The sequence below is a fragment of the Pipistrellus kuhlii genome, unplaced genomic scaffold, assembly GCF_014108245.1.
Source record: "Pipistrellus kuhlii isolate mPipKuh1 unplaced genomic scaffold, mPipKuh1.p scaffold_m20_p_6, whole genome shotgun sequence".
NCBI lineage: Eukaryota > Metazoa > Chordata > Mammalia > Chiroptera > Vespertilionidae > Pipistrellus > Pipistrellus kuhlii.
This window is the reverse complement of record NW_023425562.1, coordinates 13,664,923-13,685,129: the sequence shown is the minus strand read 5'-3', so window position 1 is coordinate 13,685,129 and position 20,207 is coordinate 13,664,923. Positions and strand designations below refer to the sequence as shown.

Here is a 20,207-nt window from a genome sequence, read left to right as displayed (position 1 = left end):
ATACACCAGCAACAAGACTATCATATGTAAAATAAAGTACAACCTAGGCCAGAGGTCAGCAAACCGTGGCTCTCGAGCCACGGTTTGCTGATCACTGACCTAGGCCAATGTCCAGCTTTCCATGAAGTGGCTCATCCTGCAAATCTCACAGAACTTGCAAGTGAAGGGAGACACAGGACTCTTTCTCGGAATAAACCCTTAGCAATGTACCACACATAGCATACCACATAAGCCGACTCTTGAACTTGACAATAACCTTCTCCCAGGATATCCTGGTGGATTAGTCAGGAGCTGGTCTGCCATAACTGAACAAAGGACTCTGAAGGTCCCAGAAGTCCCTCTCAGGTTGTTCTCTATGCTGAACATTCTTAGGATGGTTTGCTATTTCTGGTGCTGATATGGAAAATAGTCACATCATTCCATTTCAACTCTAAATAACGTAATGCTAGATTATGCTTTTTCATGCACCAGATGGTCCTGTACAGAAAACACTTGTTCAACACATTTTGACTAGTACTCAATGATTATCAATTACTTGTCCACTTCAGTGCTAGTTACTGAAAATAAGGGAATGGATAGTCCAGCCTGGGACACAGGCATGAGAACACAGACACTGTTAAATGTAGAGATCAATGATCAATGGGCTTACAGGGAGCTATGGGGCACAGAAGATGTGGTATGCAAATTGGCCATAGGATGGTTCTCAAACCGGGTATAAGGGAAGGCATCTTAGAGTTGAAGGTACTATGCTGAGTATTAAAGAATAATCATGAATTAGTTATCCAGACAGCTTGAGGAGTGGGTGAGGGAATATTCCAGGATGGAAAGCCCAAATAGCAATAACCGTAACAGCAACAGTAACAATAGCAGCAGCAGCACTGGTTTGCTGAGCTCTTCCTATGGGGCAGGCATGCAGCCGGGATTTTCACCAGATTTATCTCATTTAGTCCTCCCCACAACCCTCTACGGTAGGTGGTATGCTTTCCATGTTCATGAGGTCTGAGATCACCCAGCTGGTAAGTGCAGCACTGAGACTCAGGGCAGGCCATTATAAACAAGAACACTTCCAGTCAATGAGAGCACTGCATGGCCTGTGAATGGTAATAAGAAAAAATGAGCCAAAACTTAGAAACAAGGCAAACAGAAAGATGTTTGTTCTTTTGGAGTCCTAGAGTATTGTATAATTTTATGGGCCTGGACAGTGATTATTAACTAGCTAGGCTAGGGAAATGTACCTTTTTTGGATTTGCTACCCATTACTGATAGCAAATGCCCAGACTCTGCCTCCCAATATGATAATGTGCAGGTTTTTTGCCCAGATGCAAATGATTTCTGAGAAACAGAAAAGATAACTTTAGAGGTTATGGTTTTATTCCCCATTAGGACATTAACTGAGCAATCTTGCTTGATGTTCTTTTTCTGATGGCCACATTCCCATAATGCCCTGACCCTCTAATAATTAGAATTGAATTCTTCCTTGGGCCAGTCCTGTCACCATGTTGTTTTCCTTAACAAAGAGTTGCATGGATATTTGACATGAGTTCATAGTTTTTGAAAATTATAGGGAGAAGACTGCAGAGAAGTTTGGTGCTGATGGCATCTGCAAGGAGATTCAGGTTGGAGCAGAGAGCAGAAAGCAGAAAGCCAGTCCTGGAGTTTTGGTGTCTCTCTGAATGCTTACAGCTTCGGGCATGGGATCAGCTAAACTGCTTTAGGATGTCCAGATTAAATCAGAAAAGAACTTATTTCATCCTGTTTGGGCAAAATTAAAACTCATTTTTGGAGGATTTTGTGTGTGTGTGTGTGTGTGTGTGTGTGTGTGAGAGAGAGAGAGAGAGAGAGATGGGGTCTTCAGGGAAGCACAGAGGCTTCCAACCCTTCCGAGCCCAGAGAAGAGGGGTGGGGGTCTTTCTAGGAGCCACACATTCTGCAGAACTCTAGGCAAAGAGTGATTCTGTGCTGCTTCAAATTGGGTCTATTAGTAGCACTTTACAAATTGAATGACTGGGTTCTAAAGTAAAGCTTTATTTTTCTTTAGATCTTTTGGTTTTTAGGATTTTCTACTGTGTATTTTAAATGATTAGTTGGGATTTGCAAGTGTTTATTTCACAATTTGAAGACTTCTTCAATGTATATACTTATGGGCCTTGAATGTTCTAAATCCTTTTAACTCGAACAATTATTTGCTCCCTTTTGGTTCTTTTGAAAGACCAGATTTTTGGCTGCAGTGGCCTATTATTTTTAGGAGTTCTAGATCATGATCCCACATAGGACAAAGAAACAAATAATATAAACAATTTCCTAATTCTCAAATTCCTGGGCAATGCTTTATACACCTGGATATTTTTTCATTATTCTGGGCCTCTCTCCCATAAATGGCAATTGGTTAAGAGGAAAATCAGGTATCACAAATTTGGGAGTTAGAAGCAATTTTCATGATCATTTTGCTCCAGCTACTGGACCACTGGATTTCACTCTGATTCCTAAAGAATCCATTCTTTTAACTTGTAAAGGTAATTTTTCAAGCTTAAAGTTTGCATCTCAATTATAGGCATCAGTCAGATCTGGTTGGACTGACAGTTTGGTTAACAACTAAAGGTTTATCTAATGTATAAATGTATAATTCTCTCCCTTTAGAACCAAAATGTCTAAAAATTTAATAGACTTTGAAATTTAAATAGTTTCACTTACTCATAGGCTCTGGTAGTTTTAAATAAAGCAGATACTATAATTTGAGAAAATAATGGTTTAGCCTTGATGCAAAACAGATACAAACTAAGCACCATCTTCACTCTGCTCCCCTCTGGGTCTCTTGAACTGGGCTACACCTTGAATGGGTGAGATTTGATGAGAGAGAGAGAGAGAGAGAGAGAGAGAGAGAGAGAGAGAGAGAGAGAGAAAAGGAGAATGAGAAGGAGGAGGTGAATGTAAGGCAACAATGCAGAGAGGAACAGAGGCAATTGCTAGGGTGATTTTCCAATAATTAGTACAAAGAGTATGTACTATGAATTAAATAAAAAAAAGTAGCTGTTTCATGAGTATGGCATCCCTTCCTATTTTAAAGGAAGCTGAACTGTGTATTATGTGAACTGTGTACTATGCTGTGTACTATTTAGCACAGAATAAGGGAGGCCCTAAGTGTACTATGCTTTGATATTTAAGACATTCTTTATTGTTCAGTGTGATTTATTCCTGTACACCTCACTTTTGTAATAGTTAAATTACTAGAATAATATACATATTGCTATAAAATATTACTAGAAGATCAAATGATCAGGTGACATTTATTGTTATTTTCTACAAATGAACACAATCTCTGGTATGCTAGAGTGATAGGTATTATAGAAATATTTAGATAGGGAAACATACAGGCTTGATTATAAGTGGGGCTTACTATCACAACCCAAATTTATTGCTTAAAAAAAAGCAGGGAGGCAACCAGAAACTGGACCAAATATAAGCCCTTGAAGGGAAAATGTAAACTGGATAAGCTTCGCTATTACAAGAGCAACAAGAAAAATATTCAGACACAAGAATGAGAAGCACATTGCATCCACTCTAAATTGCTGCTAAAGAAAAAGAATGGTATACTATGAAAATACTCAATACACACTGTAAAGAGATTTGTTCAAAGAGGATTTCCTAGAGCAGGTAGTAGTTCAGTTAAGTTTTTTTTAAATGTGAAGAGATTAGCTAGATAATAAAAAGGTTAGGGGTCTGGGATTGCAGAAGGTGCAAGCCTGGCTGAGGGATCCCCCCACCTTGTGCACGAATTTTGTGCACTAGGCCTCTAGTCTACTTAATAATAGTCTCATCTTAAATATAAAGGTGGGGCAAGTTTCAGCAGGAAGATAATAAACTTATACACATTGCATGACCTCCCTGAAAAGTTAGCTCAATATGTAGATCAGAAAAATTAGCCCGACCCATTCAGGTTTGTATTATCTGATATGATTAGTAAATTATGATTGGGAGTGTAAAATAGAAGTTATTTCAAATATGCAGCCTTTTGAGAAAACTTTATTGAAGCTTTTACTGTATTGGCCCTAATTACTCACAGTAAGGATGTGCTGCTCCCTGGAATCAGACCTTCCTTGTGCCAGGGGACTGTGGCTGATCAATGGCTATCGAGCAGTTTGATCAGGAAGGGCTGAGCTGCCTGAGAGCAGTTTGATCATGAAGGCAGTCACTGCCATCCCTTCCTCCCAGTAGCTCACAAACTCACATCTTCTCAGTCTGGCCACCCTCTCCTGGAACCCCTCTTCTGCACCCCCCCCAAAAAATCAATAACTTCATAATCAGCATGCCTCCCAGACTCTGAGAAGTGGAAAAATTCCCTTAATGTGGGAACACACACACACACACACACACACACACACACTTGAGCTAAAAGATATATTTAAACCTCTGAACTGCCTTCATTTCTCCTATATTATAATGTTTATAAAATAAAGTGGAAAATGTTCCTTTTTTCTTTATAAAATAAAGTGGGAAATGTTCCTTCTTTTTCTTTTTCCAAAGATCACCTGTTTGAAAAAATCTTTTTCAAACAAGTGATCTTTGGAAAAAGAAAAAGATTGAACCATAGACTAACTAATTACTTGGCAAGTATTTACTCAACAGCCCCCCTCATGTCTGTCCAATGTTTTCCATTTGATTGTTTAGCAGTTCCAAGGCTGACCATGCTTTTCTCAGATGTCTCCCACCACACTGGGCGCTGCATCAGCTCGCAGCTGCTGACTCGCAATCATTCATTTCACTCTGTGATGACTGACTGAGCATCTACTATATGTCAGGCACCGTACCAGAAATTTTAGCATCCATTAATTTTAAATGAAAGAAATTTCTAATTAATGCAATTATTTCAGTATTTTTTAATCTCAATAAACTCTTAAGTTAATTTTGCTGAATAAGCCCCTTCGTTTTACTGTTCTTTTTTTTATTGCCCTTTGCGCTTGTCTGGGTCTTCAAAACCATTTTCTAGAAAGGAAGACCTAGTGGAAAATAAGTGAATTTCTCTATACAGCCACAGGTAATTCTAAATGACCTTGCTTATAGTGAAAAATGAGTGAGGGGACTCTAAAGAAAAATAAAAAATAAGTGAGTTGTCTCATCAGAAATGTATATGACTAATGCACAAACACCCAATCGCATGAAATCAAACCCAGAAAAGATTTATCTCCTGCTGTGTGCCTGACATTGTTAGGCTATCCCCCTGATCAAATTATGAGTTTTGCTCACTGTTCTCTAAAAGAAGTAGGAGTCCACAGTTAGCGAGAAAGTAATCTGCCTTGGCTAACGTTGAGCCTATGACAGAAGTGGGATTCCACTGGAAACCAGGTGGTAAATCAAGAAATTGGGTCCAGTCCTAACCAGTTTGGCTCAGTAGATAGAGCATCAGCCTGGGTTCGATTCCAGTCAAGGGCATGTACCTTGGTTGTGGGCACATCCCTAGTAGGGGGTGTGCAGGAGGCAGCTGATCGATGTTTCTCTCTCATTGATGTTTCTAACTCTCTATCCCTCTCTCTTCTTCTCTGTAAAAAAATCAATAAAATATATATATTTTAAAAATTGGGTCCAGTCCCATTGCATGACCTCATGCAACTGTAAACTTCAGAGATTCTGAGGTGTCTCTGAATCACACTGGACACCAGCCCCACCTGTGGCACCTAAGCTCACTCCGGTTTGTAGGAAGCAGCCTATCTGTGGAGAGCAGAATCTCAGGAAGGTCTGGCCACAGCAGCGGGTTGGACCTCTGGCTTGTGGCCCCTCAGAAGTTCTGCTCTGCCACCTGAGACCTGGAAATGGACCAGATCTGTGAAATTCTCTTAAGGGTCTCAGTTTAGCACTGCCTACAAATAAACAGCAGCACATTCCTGCACCCTGGAACAGGAGGGCTGTGGCTCAGCTCTGATTGCAAGTACCAGACAGGCAGGTTGAAAAGTTTAAGACCCACCTGTCTCTATGCCCTATTGGCATATTTGTAAACTACTGAATGCAAATACCGAGTAGAGTCCACAGAAGGCTGGGATTCCAAGAATGTGCTCTCGCACACTGACTGGAATGAGTTCAGGGGGAAGAAAATAGGGGACCACCTGTCTGTCTTTTGCCCCTGGGAAATAACTGTGCTTGGCAAGCAAAGGCGGAAACATGCAGGCTAATTTCTAAATCCATAAAGGGAGGTCTCTGGAGCTTAACCGACAAGGTCGAGGAAGCAATTTTCTGGGTGGGCAGTGCAGACTGTGGCCCCAATCTTTCGCTCCAGTTGAGTGATAACTTTCCGGATTTCCAGGCAGGACATCAGCTCCCACTTCCGGGACTGTCTCATTGCCTCTTTTGCCTGCACCACCCTCCCTCCCCCAAGGAGTGCTGATCCATCAAGTCCGAGGATAGCTTCCTCCCATTCCTCTGTGATGTTCCCTCCTCTGACCTCTTCTTGTACTCCTCGCTGACATTGTTTACCTGACATTTCCACCAAAAACTTTTCATTTCACATCTAGCATGTGAAAGATGTGGAGATTTATGATCATATTTGAGAGATGATCCCATGCTTTCAGAGCAAGATTTCCCAAATGGCTGGTGAGAACACCATTTCCAGAGAGATGCTAAGAGCTATTTAAGAGCTATTTCATGAAAAATAGGATTTTAAGAGCTATTTCATGAAAAAATGGGTTTTGTGGTCAGATGAGATTATGAAATTCTTAAATTCTGTGTCTCTCCATCCAGAAGCCTCACAATGAACACTGGTCAATTAATTAAAGGCTCTGAACAGCCCTGCAGGAGGAAATCAGATGTAATAACACAGCATTTCCCACATTCATTTAACTATGGAAACATCTTTATCACAAAACACCTACAAATATTTTGATGAACTCACTTTAGGAAGTATCCTTCCCAATACCTCCTATTATGTCAATTAGACTCATTTTCTAATTATTAATAATTTCCATGAAGGAGGCAGGTATGTAGACAAGTTGAGTTCTCAGCTAAAAAAAAAAAGCAATCTGCTGACTTAAAAGATGAGTTTGCTGTGAATATGAATAACCAGTCTTGCCCAGCTGGTCATGACCAGGAGGTCATGGTTTGTTTCTAGATCAGGGCATATGCCCAAATTGTGGGCTCGATTCCCAACAGAGGCAGCTGATCAATGATTCTCTCTCATCATTGAAGTTTCTATCTCTCCGTTTCCCTTTCTGAAGTCAATAAAAATATATTTAAAAATAATAATCAGTCTCTTCTTGGGCTTCTAATCATAATAGTCATTTCTAAATACTGCAATATGCTTAACATTGATCAATGCATCAATTCAACAAACATTTATGAAATGGGCCATCAATCTGTGTTCTGTGAGATAGCGAGAACCTAAATCATGGACTGTACCTCAGAGTTACGTACAAGTCTCTTGAGGGAGAACAGGTTAAATAGAAGACATTTTTCATGTGGAAGGTGAATGCACAGTTCAGACACTGGATGCTGCAAGCATTTGAAAGAGGTGTGGTCTCAAAGGTCTGTGGGGCGCATGTAGGAATTGAGTAAACCTGTCCTCAAAGAATGGTGCTAAGCCAAGTCCAAGGCCTACCTTCCTGGCAGTTGGAATGAGTGTGGCAAAGTGGGGGCTAGTGCAGGGATTGGTGAGAGGGAGTAGAGGAAGGCAAAGCTTCAGGGGTATTTGAATAAGGAATTTCTATTTCATCACCTGCCTGTGAAGAGTCTGGTGACTATTCAGGGACCCATGACATCATGAGGGTAGAATGAATCAAGGCCTCAGGGAACTCTGATTACTGTCTCCTAATCCCAGAGAACAAGATTGGGAAATGCAATGACTGGGAGTGTGGGACTAGGACCTGGGTTGGGATCCTGACTGTCCACAGGTTCTTGGGGCAAGTTCCTTTACTCTTAGCTTCCTCATCTGAAATGAAGACACAAGCATTTATTTTACAGAGCTTTTCATGAGTGACATGAGGCAGCCTATATAAGGACGCTGAGATTCGTACTCACTAAAGCTTGACAAAGAGTAATTAGTATTGTTATCATTATTTGCTGCTCACTGGATGGGCATGTGTTAGGATAAACTGAAAAGCTTTGGCCACTAGTTTAAACTTGGCCACTAGTTTCCTGCTGACCTCCATCCTTGTTGAACCTCCTCCCACTTGGAAAACCAGGGTTGCAACAGCTCACCTGCTCCGTGGGGCAGGTTGGCTAAGCAGAGAACTCTTACCTGTATTCCAGGGCACACTGCCAGAGGTCTTCTCCACGCCCACCTTCTCTGGGGGGAACCCAAAGCCTCTGAAAAGTGCTCACCTGCATCTGAGGTTGCTGCTGATGCAGCGAGGAGAGATAACACTGGGGTGGGTGGGATTGCAACACTGTCAACCGCAGCTGGCTTCTTCCTGGTCATCATGGTGGACACGGAGCCCTCGTTCTTACTATGCGTTGCCGTCTGGTCCACTTTTAAGTGGGGACTTGGCATCCCTGAGAAACAAGAACCCCAAAGCCTGCCTTTATTTTCAAGAAACAGGAAGACAGACAACATAAAAGCTGAGAGTAATCTGAGAACATTCTTCAGTGATCTGACCTCCTTCTGGTAGAAGAATAAAATTTTAGGATGTCCAAAGGAAAAAAAAACAAACAAACAAACAAAAAACTTAGCAGCATGACTGGTTTTGTTTTTGTGGCTAAAGTTAGTGGTGAGGACATTCCAGGTTGGCTGCCTGGAAGCGGTGTCAGGGCACAGGCCTAAAGAAGCAGAATATTCCTCCATCAGGCATGTTGCCTGCTGAGGATCACTAAGGACATCTCTATGGAGGGCTGTGCTGTGTGCAGCATGGTGAGGAGAAGTGGGTCCCACCCTCGCGAAGCTGCTCCTCTCAGGCAGCGGGGGAGACAAGACTAAACGAGAAGAAGTTGTTGGGCAGCAAGTATGGTCAGGCTTGTGTGTCCTTTATCCTAGGTGCTTGGGGAGTTCTACGCAGGGAGGGACTCATGTGGGAAAAGATAAGAAAAGGCTTTCCAGAGGTTGTGCTAGAACAGCAAGAATGAGGGACCGGCATATGATGTCATAGATGGAGAAAGGAAGAGGATCTAGATGAGGACCGGCCTGATGGAGGACTGTTGTGAAGCAACAGTAACTGCGCCAAGCGAGAGCTGATGTGGGACCTTGGAGTGTCTGGCCACGACAACCATCATCAGTCGTGCCTTTATGGTGCTGAGAAGCCTGGGAAGGCTCTCTTGAGGTGCCTCTGGAAGGGCCTGGGAATTCACTATATGACAAATCTTGGAGCTATTCTGGAACCACGTTTCCTGGGCTGGAATCCAGGCTCTCGTACTTTCCAGCTGTGTGATCACGAGCAAGTTACTTAACCTCTCCAAGCTTTGAGCTTCCTTAACTGTACAAATGGGATGGAATGCTCTCCTAGTTGTGGCTGGGAGCATCCAGCAGTCAATCTCCATAAAGTGCTTAGACCGGTGTCTGGCACCCAGTCCACGTTATGTAACTGTTTCCCATTATTATTATTCCTATTATTGTGACTATCGCTAATATAACCCACTGCGTCCTCAGGCCCAGCTGAAACAAGGCAGCAAGGTGTCCATTCTCTTCTCTGACAGGACCAAGGATCTCTGAGCACCTTCCACATCCCAGCTGCATAACAATGACTCTCTGACTCACCCGAGCGTAAGTGCAGAGGCACGCAAGTTCTGTTTCTATGTCAAACAGTCAATGGACTAGAAAACCGATTTAGAATTTCTTCATTTGCAGGCTCTGTGCCACTGGCAGCAACACGTGGGGCTTTATCATATGATCCTTTTTGTCCCATCCCAACTAACCTGAGTGACACAGTCCCCTTCCGGAGTAACATTATATTCTACCACAGAGATCAGCTCCCTTGGGCCTAATGACAGTGGTAAAGCATGGAGTGAGGAGGTTACTATTATTTTTTTTTTTCATTTTAACAGATGAAAGCAACAAGTTTCTGAGAGGTTAAGAGAGAACTGACCCAACTCAAACAGCTCCTAATGTCAGAGCTGGGAGTTTCCAAGTAGCCAGATCATCCTGCTCCACCTGTCCGTCTTCCATCACCTGCCCACGACCCCGGACCGCCAATGGCCTTTTTCTTGCCAGGATGCAGAGATCCTTATACTACACCTGGAAGAGGTACTCTTCCAGGAACCTAAGTTAGCACCAGGTGTCCATGTGTCCATGCTGACATTTTCACTTCCCTTCCACTCCCGTCCCCCAACTCTCCATCCCAGTCTCTGAACCTCCCACATCTGATGCTGAGAATAACAATACCGTGCAGGTTCTTTTGGATTTTACATTTCACAGCATTCTGACAGTGAATGCAGATGAACATGAAATTCTATGATAGAAAGACTGCAAAGTACAACCCTCTGGGAGTCTAGAAATGTGTGTAGAGTGTCCATGTTTCACATATGCAGGTGTGCCAGGGACAGGCGAGTGCACAGGTATAAACATATAACATGACACAGAATCATCCACAAGGAGATGCACCCAAACAGTTCACTCACACAGCACTGCTTATTCTAAGGACAAAAAGCACAGGGATGACTGGTGGGGGAGGGAAGTTTTCACTTTGACTCCTTAGCTTGTGTTATTGTTAATATATTAAGAAGCACAAACATGTATTAAACTCTTGTTCCAACGAGAAATAAACATACTTTGGGAAAAATCCCTAAGTCTATACCAGGGCATGAGTAACGGGCAGACGGATGTACCTGAATAACTTGCTGCTAACAGATTTGAAGTGGAGACAAAAGCCCTGGGTCTGATGCAAATTCCCCACTTTGATACGGGGCAGGACTCAGGTTCCCATCAGGTGGACATAGACGTACTGTCCACAGCTCACCTCTAAGCTCTCAGAGGACTACCAGACAACAGTTCCGGTGGAAAACTCACTAATACCTGTCAACTTGGTACCTGTGGACCCACGTTGGGCAAGTCATTCTTTGCTTGCATTATGACATGCTCAGAGAATGAGCCGTACACAGGATTAGCAGGTGGATATTTAACTCTCACGTGGGAACAAACTGATTTCGAGTCATTTTGGTTGTACCCATTTTCATGCAAATGTTCCCGATCCAAATTAGTCTCAGTCCACATCATTTCATTAAAGTTGATCCGATCATATCTCTATTGGGTATACTTTGCTACTCAAGTGTTTATGTTAGAGAATATGTTAGAAGTAATAAAATGACACTTAAAAACACTCTATAATTCAGATTGTCACTATTTAGCTGTCTTGAAAACTCTAGATAATTTAGGGTTTTCTATTATAGCACTGTTTGCTAGCTGCCATCCAATGAATTTGAAAACAAATTGGGGGAAGAGGGGGAGGGGAAGGAGGCAAAGCCCTGATGTTTTTTCAGACATTATTGGGTTTTGAAAGGATTATGGAAACATTCCAATAAATACAGTAAGAACAGGGGTGAGAATCCTGGGTAAGTTTTAAACAAAGGCTAACCTAACAGCACTTGGAATTCACAGATTTTGCCTGAGAACAGAGGTCTCAGAAGACTAGAATGAGTGACTTCTTGGGAGAGAGCATTGGGTGGGCTGGCCCTGAAAATCTTTGTTCCCCTTCCTTCCAGGTGGCCGCTAACACTCCATGATGACATCCCCAAATGGCCAGGTGAATGTGAAACGGTCCAGAACCAAGTTCTCAAGATGAAAAGACTTTCATCTGGGAAGGGACCACTCTGTCAAATTCAGACGCTGACTGCATGGACAGCACACTTGGTAGATATGTTCAGAGCATCCCTGAGCCCCAATGCAGGACAAATTGTACTGCAGCTTTTGTTTGGAGGCCAGCGCATTTTTAAAGGAGGAAATAACAATGCTAATAAGTCTGTGGATCCAACATCTGTTCATAATTAAAGACAGAGCCAAGAGGAAATAAAAACCACTAAGCCTATATGAAAACACTGTTATGACCTGTTGACCTCTATTGATACGTTTTGTTCAAAGTCTTTGAAACTGTGCTGCAGCCTGCCCAGGGACAGGCACTCATTTTCAAAGGTAATTTCTCATAGACCACTTATCCCCTCAAACCTCTACCTGCACACCGTGTTTGCATTAGGGACTTGATTTATGGATTCCTACTCCTCCAACGCAGGAGCTGACTTCCTGTTGCCTTGGTTACCTGGAGCTCAGTTCAAGGTTAAAGTACTCCCAAATCAGAACCAGTGGCATGCGCTGCATAGAGCGGCCAGGTTATTGACTGCCCCAGGATGCGAAAAGGTCAGAAACCAAAGCACTGTTTACTGCCTTGAGGGTGAGTCAATAGCTCCGATATTTTGATCCCGTTTCCTCCAAAGTAGTAGTTGTTGTTCAATTACCTCTTCCCCAGGTTGCTCAAGGTCACAGGGGTCACAGAGGAAAAGCAGGCTCTATGGGGGCTAGCTTTCCCAGGATCCCTTTAATAACCTCTGTGACCTTGGCTAATAAAAACCAGCCTCACCCTAGAGTAATTATAAAGCTAGTTATCTTCATCTCATTTGCTTTATGGGGAAAACAAACAAACAAATAAATAGAAAACCTTTGTGGAATGGCTACTATTTTCTCCCCTTTTCTAGATGAAAAAAAAAATGGAGGTTCAGAAGAGGCCACTTAACTTATCTAAAATTACACAGCTCTTAAGAAGAGGTAAGAACTAGTTGGGTCTACATCTCCTAAGTTTCTTTAAAATAAAGGGACTGATGGGACCATCATCCAGGGATCCTCTGTAATTCATTTTGTAGCCTCCACTGCAGATAAATGTATTTCTGGAAAACAGCATGTGATTAATATAGACTTGTTGAACACCTTAATTTTTTTAATTGTAAGATATGCAAACGCAAATATGTCCTGGTGACAGAGGCCAGGCAGGCACAGTGGGAGAGGCCGATACCTGCTAGTGAACTACCTCGTCATCTTTAGATGTCAGAATGCAAGCTGGGCATGGACTGGGAGGCATGCTATATTGAGCAGTCAGTGGCTTTTAATCTTGCAAAGAGCTTGGACATGCATTGTGCTCTTTGCCCCTTGAAACATTCCTATGAGTAACAAAAGGCAGATGGTGAAAGTTCAAAATCACAAATAAGGAAACCGAGGCACAGAGGACCAGGTGGTGTGCCCAAGCTCACATATCATGTGTGGGGAAGAAGTGTTAAAATCCATGCCTCTTGATTCAACTCAATGCTCTTTTCCTTTCCTAGAACACATTGACTTTTGGATAAAGCAGTAAATAACATTTTTCACAAGAGGAAACTGCTCCTAAAACTTGATAATCATCCCCTTTCTCACATACTCTTTTCAGACTATTTTCATTGCTCTTTTTTTTTTTTTTTTTTTTTGTAAATAAGTAAGAGGGATATATGTTACAGAAAAAAGTGAATCCAGCCAATAGATACTCTTAGGATTTGGGAAATATTATTTTTCTGTGTCAAAGTCAATAAAAGTGTTATTTTTGTTGCATCATCTTATTCCTTAATTTAACAAATACCATCCCAGGGACATGGCACCAGTTAAAACAGTTGAAGTTCCTGTTTTCTAAGTATTACATACTAATAATTTCTGTGTAGCATAAAGTAGCCATACCAGAAAGATCATAAAGTGCTTTTCTAATCATCAAAAGGCAGAGCCTCTGCTATTCATATAGTATCTGTGGATGAATTAGAAAAAGGCATGTAGATGAATAGAAACCAAGGACACAGATCTTAGCAAAGAGAGGGTACCAATGTGAAAATAGACTTGTATTCTCATGTGCAAATGCATTCCCGTTGCTCATGGTCTAGAGTGAGGAGAACAAACTGAATTTCAGCCCCATCAACCCCTTGAACCAGGTACCTGTGGACAGTGAACAACCTGCTGCATCATAGGTGGTGGTCTTATCAACATATATTTTGTGGCCAATGACTTTTACTGCATTATAGGACCTTTAAAGATGAAATTCAGGCAGGGTCACTCTTAAGTAAAATACTATTCAGAAAGCCTAGAGTCAATCACTTAAAAATCAACCATTACTTGGGTATTGACTAGAAAAATTTGGAAGATGTCTTTCCAGAGGAGGAAGAGCAGTGGAAAGTGGGATAAAATAAACACTTACAAAGCTGTTAAACTAAATGAGATGGGAGGCCAATGAGTTCTCCACAAATTTGGAGGAGAATGAGATCTCAGTGGGATCTGAGGTAGCTTTGTGGTCTTCCATTCATTAACTCAACATTCATTAAGAGCCTGTAAGTACCAAGCACGGTTATTCATGGGAAGGAAATATGAATGGGACCAACTAGATACTCAGAAATACAGATAGAGGTACAAAAATCCCAGTCTTGAACAATGGGTAGAATTCAATGGCTAGAAGTGGAGGGGATGATCTGCTAGGGCGGTGGTCTTCAATGTGTAAATGTGACAACAGTGCTTGGGATGGGTCCTACAAACCAAATGCTGGGGGATCTGCTTGAAAAGGCAGTTGGGAAAAATAAAAGCATATCTATTTTTTAAGTAGAGTTGACACATGTCAACTCCCTCCCAGATGTCTTATCACCTTGAACAAACTTCAGCAATAGGAGTTAAGGTTGTGTAATTATCTGTGCACTTCCCTGCCAGTTTTTGTAGGCAACTGCAAGATTCTAGAGGTTAGGAACCATGCCTTGATTTTACAACACTTAACTTGATAGATATCAGATTTTCTAAAGAAGATAGATGAATGGATAAATGGAACACATCTATTGTTCTAGGTCCAAAATCTCTGGGAAAGCTGCCCTAACTACTTCATTCCACACACAGCCTTCTATTCTAAAACTCCTTTTTCAGTATAGTGTAAAGTAGAGGTGAAGAATGTATTCTATGGAGTAAGACTACCTGCTTTACTAGCTTTGTGACTGGGCCAAGCTGGGTCCATTTTCCATGCCTCAGTTTACTTATCTGTTAAATGGGGTTTTTGTGAGGATTAGGAGAGTTTACATATTATGGGAGACAGAAAATAATATGTCTACACCCCCCTTCCCAACAAAGAGATCTATATCATAATTCCTATAACCTGTGAATATATTATGTAATATGGCAAGGGAGAATTAAGGTTGAAAATAGAATGAATGATGCCAATAACTGAGCTAAACATCAGGAGAGTATCTATGGTTCAATGTAATCAAAAGGTTCTGTTCAAGTGAAAGGAGGCAGAGGAAGAATCAGAGAGATGTGGTGATAGAGTAGGGACAGAAAGATGCTTTGCAGCTGGCTTTGAAGATGAAGCAGGAGATGGGAGTCAGGGAATGCAGATGGCTTTTAGAAGACGGAAAAGGCTGGACATGAATTCTTTCCTGTAGTTCCCAAGAAGGAATGCAGCCCTGCTGATATCTGATTTCAGCTCCCTGAGAGCCATTCTGAATTTCTGACCTCTAATACTGTAAAGTAATACACCTGTGTTGTTTAAGCTACCATGTTTGTGGCAATTTGTTATAGCAGCAATACACAACTAATATAAAAGCACTAATTATGATGCCTAGATATAGTCAGAATTCAATTTCTTTATTATTATTTCTTCGTACTATACATATGGTCTTAGTACTAATTGATATTAGACTGAAATTTCTCAGGAAGCAGAGACTTTATATTCTTTTCTTGTATCTTCCTAGAGTAAAGCTGATACCAACTATTCAGTGAGTACTGGTAGTTCATAAATTGTATCAAAGGCATATAATCTGTTAATATGGAAGTTAAAACACTGGAGTCATGAGACATTAAATTACTGCAGGCTCTGCCCCACACTTACTGGATGACTTGAATAAAACTTGGAATCTCACCAAGCTTTGGTTTCCTGTTGGTCAGAATCTATTCTAGCTCTACCATTCTGGTTTTAAGCTTTTACATTCAGAAAGGCCACTAAACCACCTGATTAAATATTACCTCTTTTAATTCAGAACTGCAGAAATGAGAAGATAATATTTCTGTTTATTGGAACGCCGTTGAGATTTATATTAAAAAATGCGGTAATTTCTAATGTTGCAGGAAAAAGTCTCTCCTGATTATGCCAGGGTGAAGGGTGTTTTTTAGAGGTGCCCCCATGATATAATCCCAAATGGGAAGATATCAGATATCAAGACCACAAAGAGGAGACATACTGAGTAAGATGCTTTTAATCTTTCTGCATCTCAGACATCAGAGCATTGCCTTGGGGGTGGGGTAAGTGCATCATATAGGGTGTTCCAAAAAAAGTATACATACTTTTAACCCATTATTAATTCCAAGGGATTAAATCTGAAGAGGAAGAAACATCAATTGAGCTATCAGTGTTAAAGTGTATATAAATATTTGGAACATCCTATATATGTATATATTCAGAGAACATAGTTTATATACAATTTAAGATTCATAGATACTTGTAAGCTCATGTTAGAACCCTTACCTGCCCAAGTTAATTCCTATATACAAACACATGTGCTCACAGGCCACAGGACAAAGGGCAGACAGATAGAACCAAATAGAATGCTGATGTAACCACTCTTGTGCTTAAAAAAAAAATGCACACAATAGAGTGGTACCTGTTCTTCGAGAAATATAACAAAGGGATTTTCAAAAGGTATTAAGGGAAGAAACAATGCATACATGTAATTAAAACCAATTTAATAGTACAATGCACCAAGTATGCTCTTGTTCCATCCTGGGCTCACAAGTAATTTAAGAATTTGCTACTGTAATGGACCTCAAGCCTATTACAGGCTTCATCAACAGATGAATACAAAGGAGCTTCAGTAGTCATATTAAGGCGGTTCAGAGTTAGGCCATTTCTTTCCAGGCAACCAAGCCTCAGAAAGAGGGTGTAACTTGTATCACACTGGGAGGATGGCAGAACCATGAGTCTGACCCTGGCCTTATTCTGGGACTATCTCAGGCCAGCATGTAAGCTTTGTGCTCCAAGGATTACAATTTGAGACTTCATAGAAGCAGTCTTCTTGCTTTCCTGGTGCACAGTTGTTATTCTATACTCGCAGAGCAGCTCTGGAACAGACCAAGCCCAAACTCAGAGATCTGACCAAAACTCTCAGGTCACTGACTCTGGAGCAGTCTTTTCTGGATTCTCCCCATCAAGAAGGGCTTAGTCAATGCTGGTTAATATAAGCAGCTTTTGTAGTGTCTTCCTTGTTACTTTTGGAGCACAGAGTCGCAGAATACAGATCTGGATGCTAACTGGGTCACTTTATTTGCATTTTGATTACTGATTACTTAGAAGCCACATTGAGAAAAGAGTTTGATATCTGGAGCTCATATTAATGTATGTGTGTCTATAAATATATGTACAAATAGATAAATGCATATTTACTGGTTTGTGACAGGTCAGCCCAATATATACTCATTTCTCATGGATACATCTGCGGGAGTCTGGCCATGTATGGGTGTTGGGATTACAAATATAGTTATGAAATCTAATTATTCTTCTCATATTGTCTCAACTAGAGAAGTCAACTTACATACACCCCTCCCCCCATTCACTAATCATCTCTCTATGTATGGAAAAGTTGCATTATTTTAAGAGCTTTATTGGGTGTTCTTTATTCAAACCCATTACTTTGGCCCACTGTTTGAACTGGGAATGCAAGCACATTGTAATTGCATGAGGGCATCCACATACAAACACAGAATGTGTGCTAGGAAAGCTCTCTCCTTTGCAATAGAAGAAAAAAAAAAATCACAGAAACTCAGACCCATCATTAGATAGATCTCCTAATCTTTATCTCCAGTAGTTCAGTCAGACGAGCTAATACCATGATGATGGCTTTTGAAATCTCTTAGGAATTGGAGGAGGAGTAGTGAGAGTGATGAACTCTCAGCTAATAAACACAAAGTGCTTATTTCGGCAGAATGATCAATTTCTAGATGTCCCGAGGCTTGTCTGATACAGTTGATTTACTCATCCTCGCTTACCTCGCTAATAAAGCCAAAGTCCACCATCAGATTACCGAGGTGCCTAGGATTTCTTAAAGAGGCAGAAGAAAGCCATGGTAGCATTCTCCTCTGAGTTTCCCTCTCCGCCCACAGTCCTTGAAACCCCAGCAGCCTTCCTCACAGATACTCTCCACTCAAAAGACTGTGGGCTAGTACAGTAACACGGACAATTAATTTGTTATCTTGTTAGTGGAAATTTAATGCAATGATCTAAAAGAACTCTTACGTATTGTGATAAACTTTAGTGCCTCTGGGCAGCTCCCCTTGCATTGGGCTCATTTCACATCTTATCCATTATGTAAATGAGGTTTGGAAATAGTTGAGTTTCACTAATGTAGCTCAACTCTGATGGATCGGGGAGAGCCAGTCCTATTGAAACTAATGAGGTTAAATGCGACTCCACATCTCTTTCTACTTGGTTGATTATGCAAGTCTCTTTTCAAGAAACAGGATGCCATGCTTTTTTTTTTTTTTTTTTTTTTTTTTTTTTAAATCAACCATTCTCGAAGAAAATTTCACTGATGCCATACCCCAAAGTGGTCCCAAATAAGTCTGGTTTGGATAATGCTATGTTGGTTTCAAACATTTCATGATACATAAACATAGCTAATGAACAATAATAGGCCATTCAGGCAACAAGACTGATGACATGATTTAGGGTAAAGGGGGATATTTTAATAGTTAGGCCCTAACTGTTAGGGCATCTGAGGAGGTCTCTCAGTCACTCAGAGGAGAGTGAGGATAAATGTTCAGAAGTAGATAATAGGGATAAAGAACCACTACTGAGGCTTGAGATCAGAGAGGGAAACTTGGTGTTTGGCCTACTCTTGAGACAGACTTAAAGAATAAGGACTTCTGTACTCTGAATTTCATTTGGAAGAGCAAGAAATGGGAGTCCCAAAGAGGGGAGGCAGAATGCTATTTAACAAATGGGATAAGCATTTCAGGAGATGCAGCCTCAAATTACCAAGGGTAATGAGGATAGGATGCTAGTTCAGAATAATAATAAAATCCTGTAACATTTTAAAATCATTTTAAAGGGGTGAGGGTTAAAAAGAGGAAAGTAAAACAAAGACATGGAAACAGAAACATTCTGTGTAAAAAATAGTCTGAATACAAATGCATTAGCCAATAACTGAGACTACACTACTTAAAAGGAAAGAAGTTTTAAGTCTATGATGGTGGAGCCAGAAGGTCCTATTTAAATTCCAGCTCTGTCACTTTACCAGCTATTTGACCTTGTTCTTGTTATTTAACCTCTCAAAGCTTCAGTTTCCTTATTTTTAAAAAAGAAGTTTAATAAGTCACCTACTTCAGAAGTCTATACAGGGATTAAGTGAGATAATACTTGTAAAATTATTAGCATAGTGGTTGGCACAGAGAATGTGCCCCAAACTAGCCAGGCACAGAAATGAGTACAGGAAATGCTGGATATTTATAAGGTGATCAGGATGGAGGCTCCCAGATGCTTGATGAGGGCTAGAAGCTTAGAAGAGAGGCTGCCAACTGAGTGATCACTCCCCAACCAAGCCCTAACTCTCTGCAAGCTGGGATTTCAGTAAGAAAGTCTGTCAGCTCTTAAATATTCCATTTGAAGCTACATTCTCAATACACTGTTGGTTGTTGGCAATAAGGAAGCAGTTTTGTTCCTGTGTTAATTTACTTAGCTAAAGTTTCAGTGCCTACAGTGAACACAGCAACTCCAGGTCCTTTGGGGGACCCTTAAGGTATAAGAAATAGTCCAGTCTTAGGGTACTCAAATATTTAGTTGAAGAAGCAAGATGCAGGAACAAGACATTTAAATAAAAATAACAATCTCCCTTGAGCTGAAACCACCACACACATTTCCTTCCATTGCACTGGGGGCCATGCTAATGATTTTTTTTGGGGGGATTTTAAACTAGTAAATATTCTAGAACAATAGTTTAGAATGGAATTTATTAACTGTATAACTCACGGACAAACATTAATTGATCTGATTGATAAAGAATAAGAATTTATGTTACTATAGATACCACTGTAAAAGTAACAAGGTCACCAAAAATGATTATTTTAAAGAAAGAGTGGCATATCAAAGTGGTTAAAAAGGTCACCTCTGAGCCTACATTCCCTGTGTTTACATTATAGTTCTACAAGGTTCTGTTTATCTGAACCTGGGAAACTTTTTAACCTTTCTGTGCTTTGGTTTTCTCGTCAATAATGAAATTAATAATAGTCCCTATCCCCTTGGCTTAAATGTGGGGATATAAAAATAAATCTCTATCCTTAC

The 20,207-nt window shown here is 40.9% G+C and overlaps 1 protein-coding gene across 5 annotated transcripts in view; it reads right to left on the bottom strand.

Annotated features, from left to right (window-relative positions):
* Positions 1-20,207, bottom strand: part of SETBP1 (SET binding protein 1) — a 322,623-nt gene that overhangs the window by 20,729 nt on the left and 281,687 nt on the right. For 4 of the 5 annotated variants that reach the window (XM_045574531.1, XM_036417510.2, XM_045574532.1 and 1 more), the window contains one exon: positions 8,302-8,472. The exons of the other annotated variant lie outside the window; for it this stretch is intronic. In XM_045574531.1, coding sequence (XP_045430487.1) covers positions 8,302-8,472 — 171 coding nt within the window. The remainder of the gene's footprint in view (positions 1-8,301; positions 8,473-20,207) is intronic. 5 annotated transcript variants of the gene reach the window in all.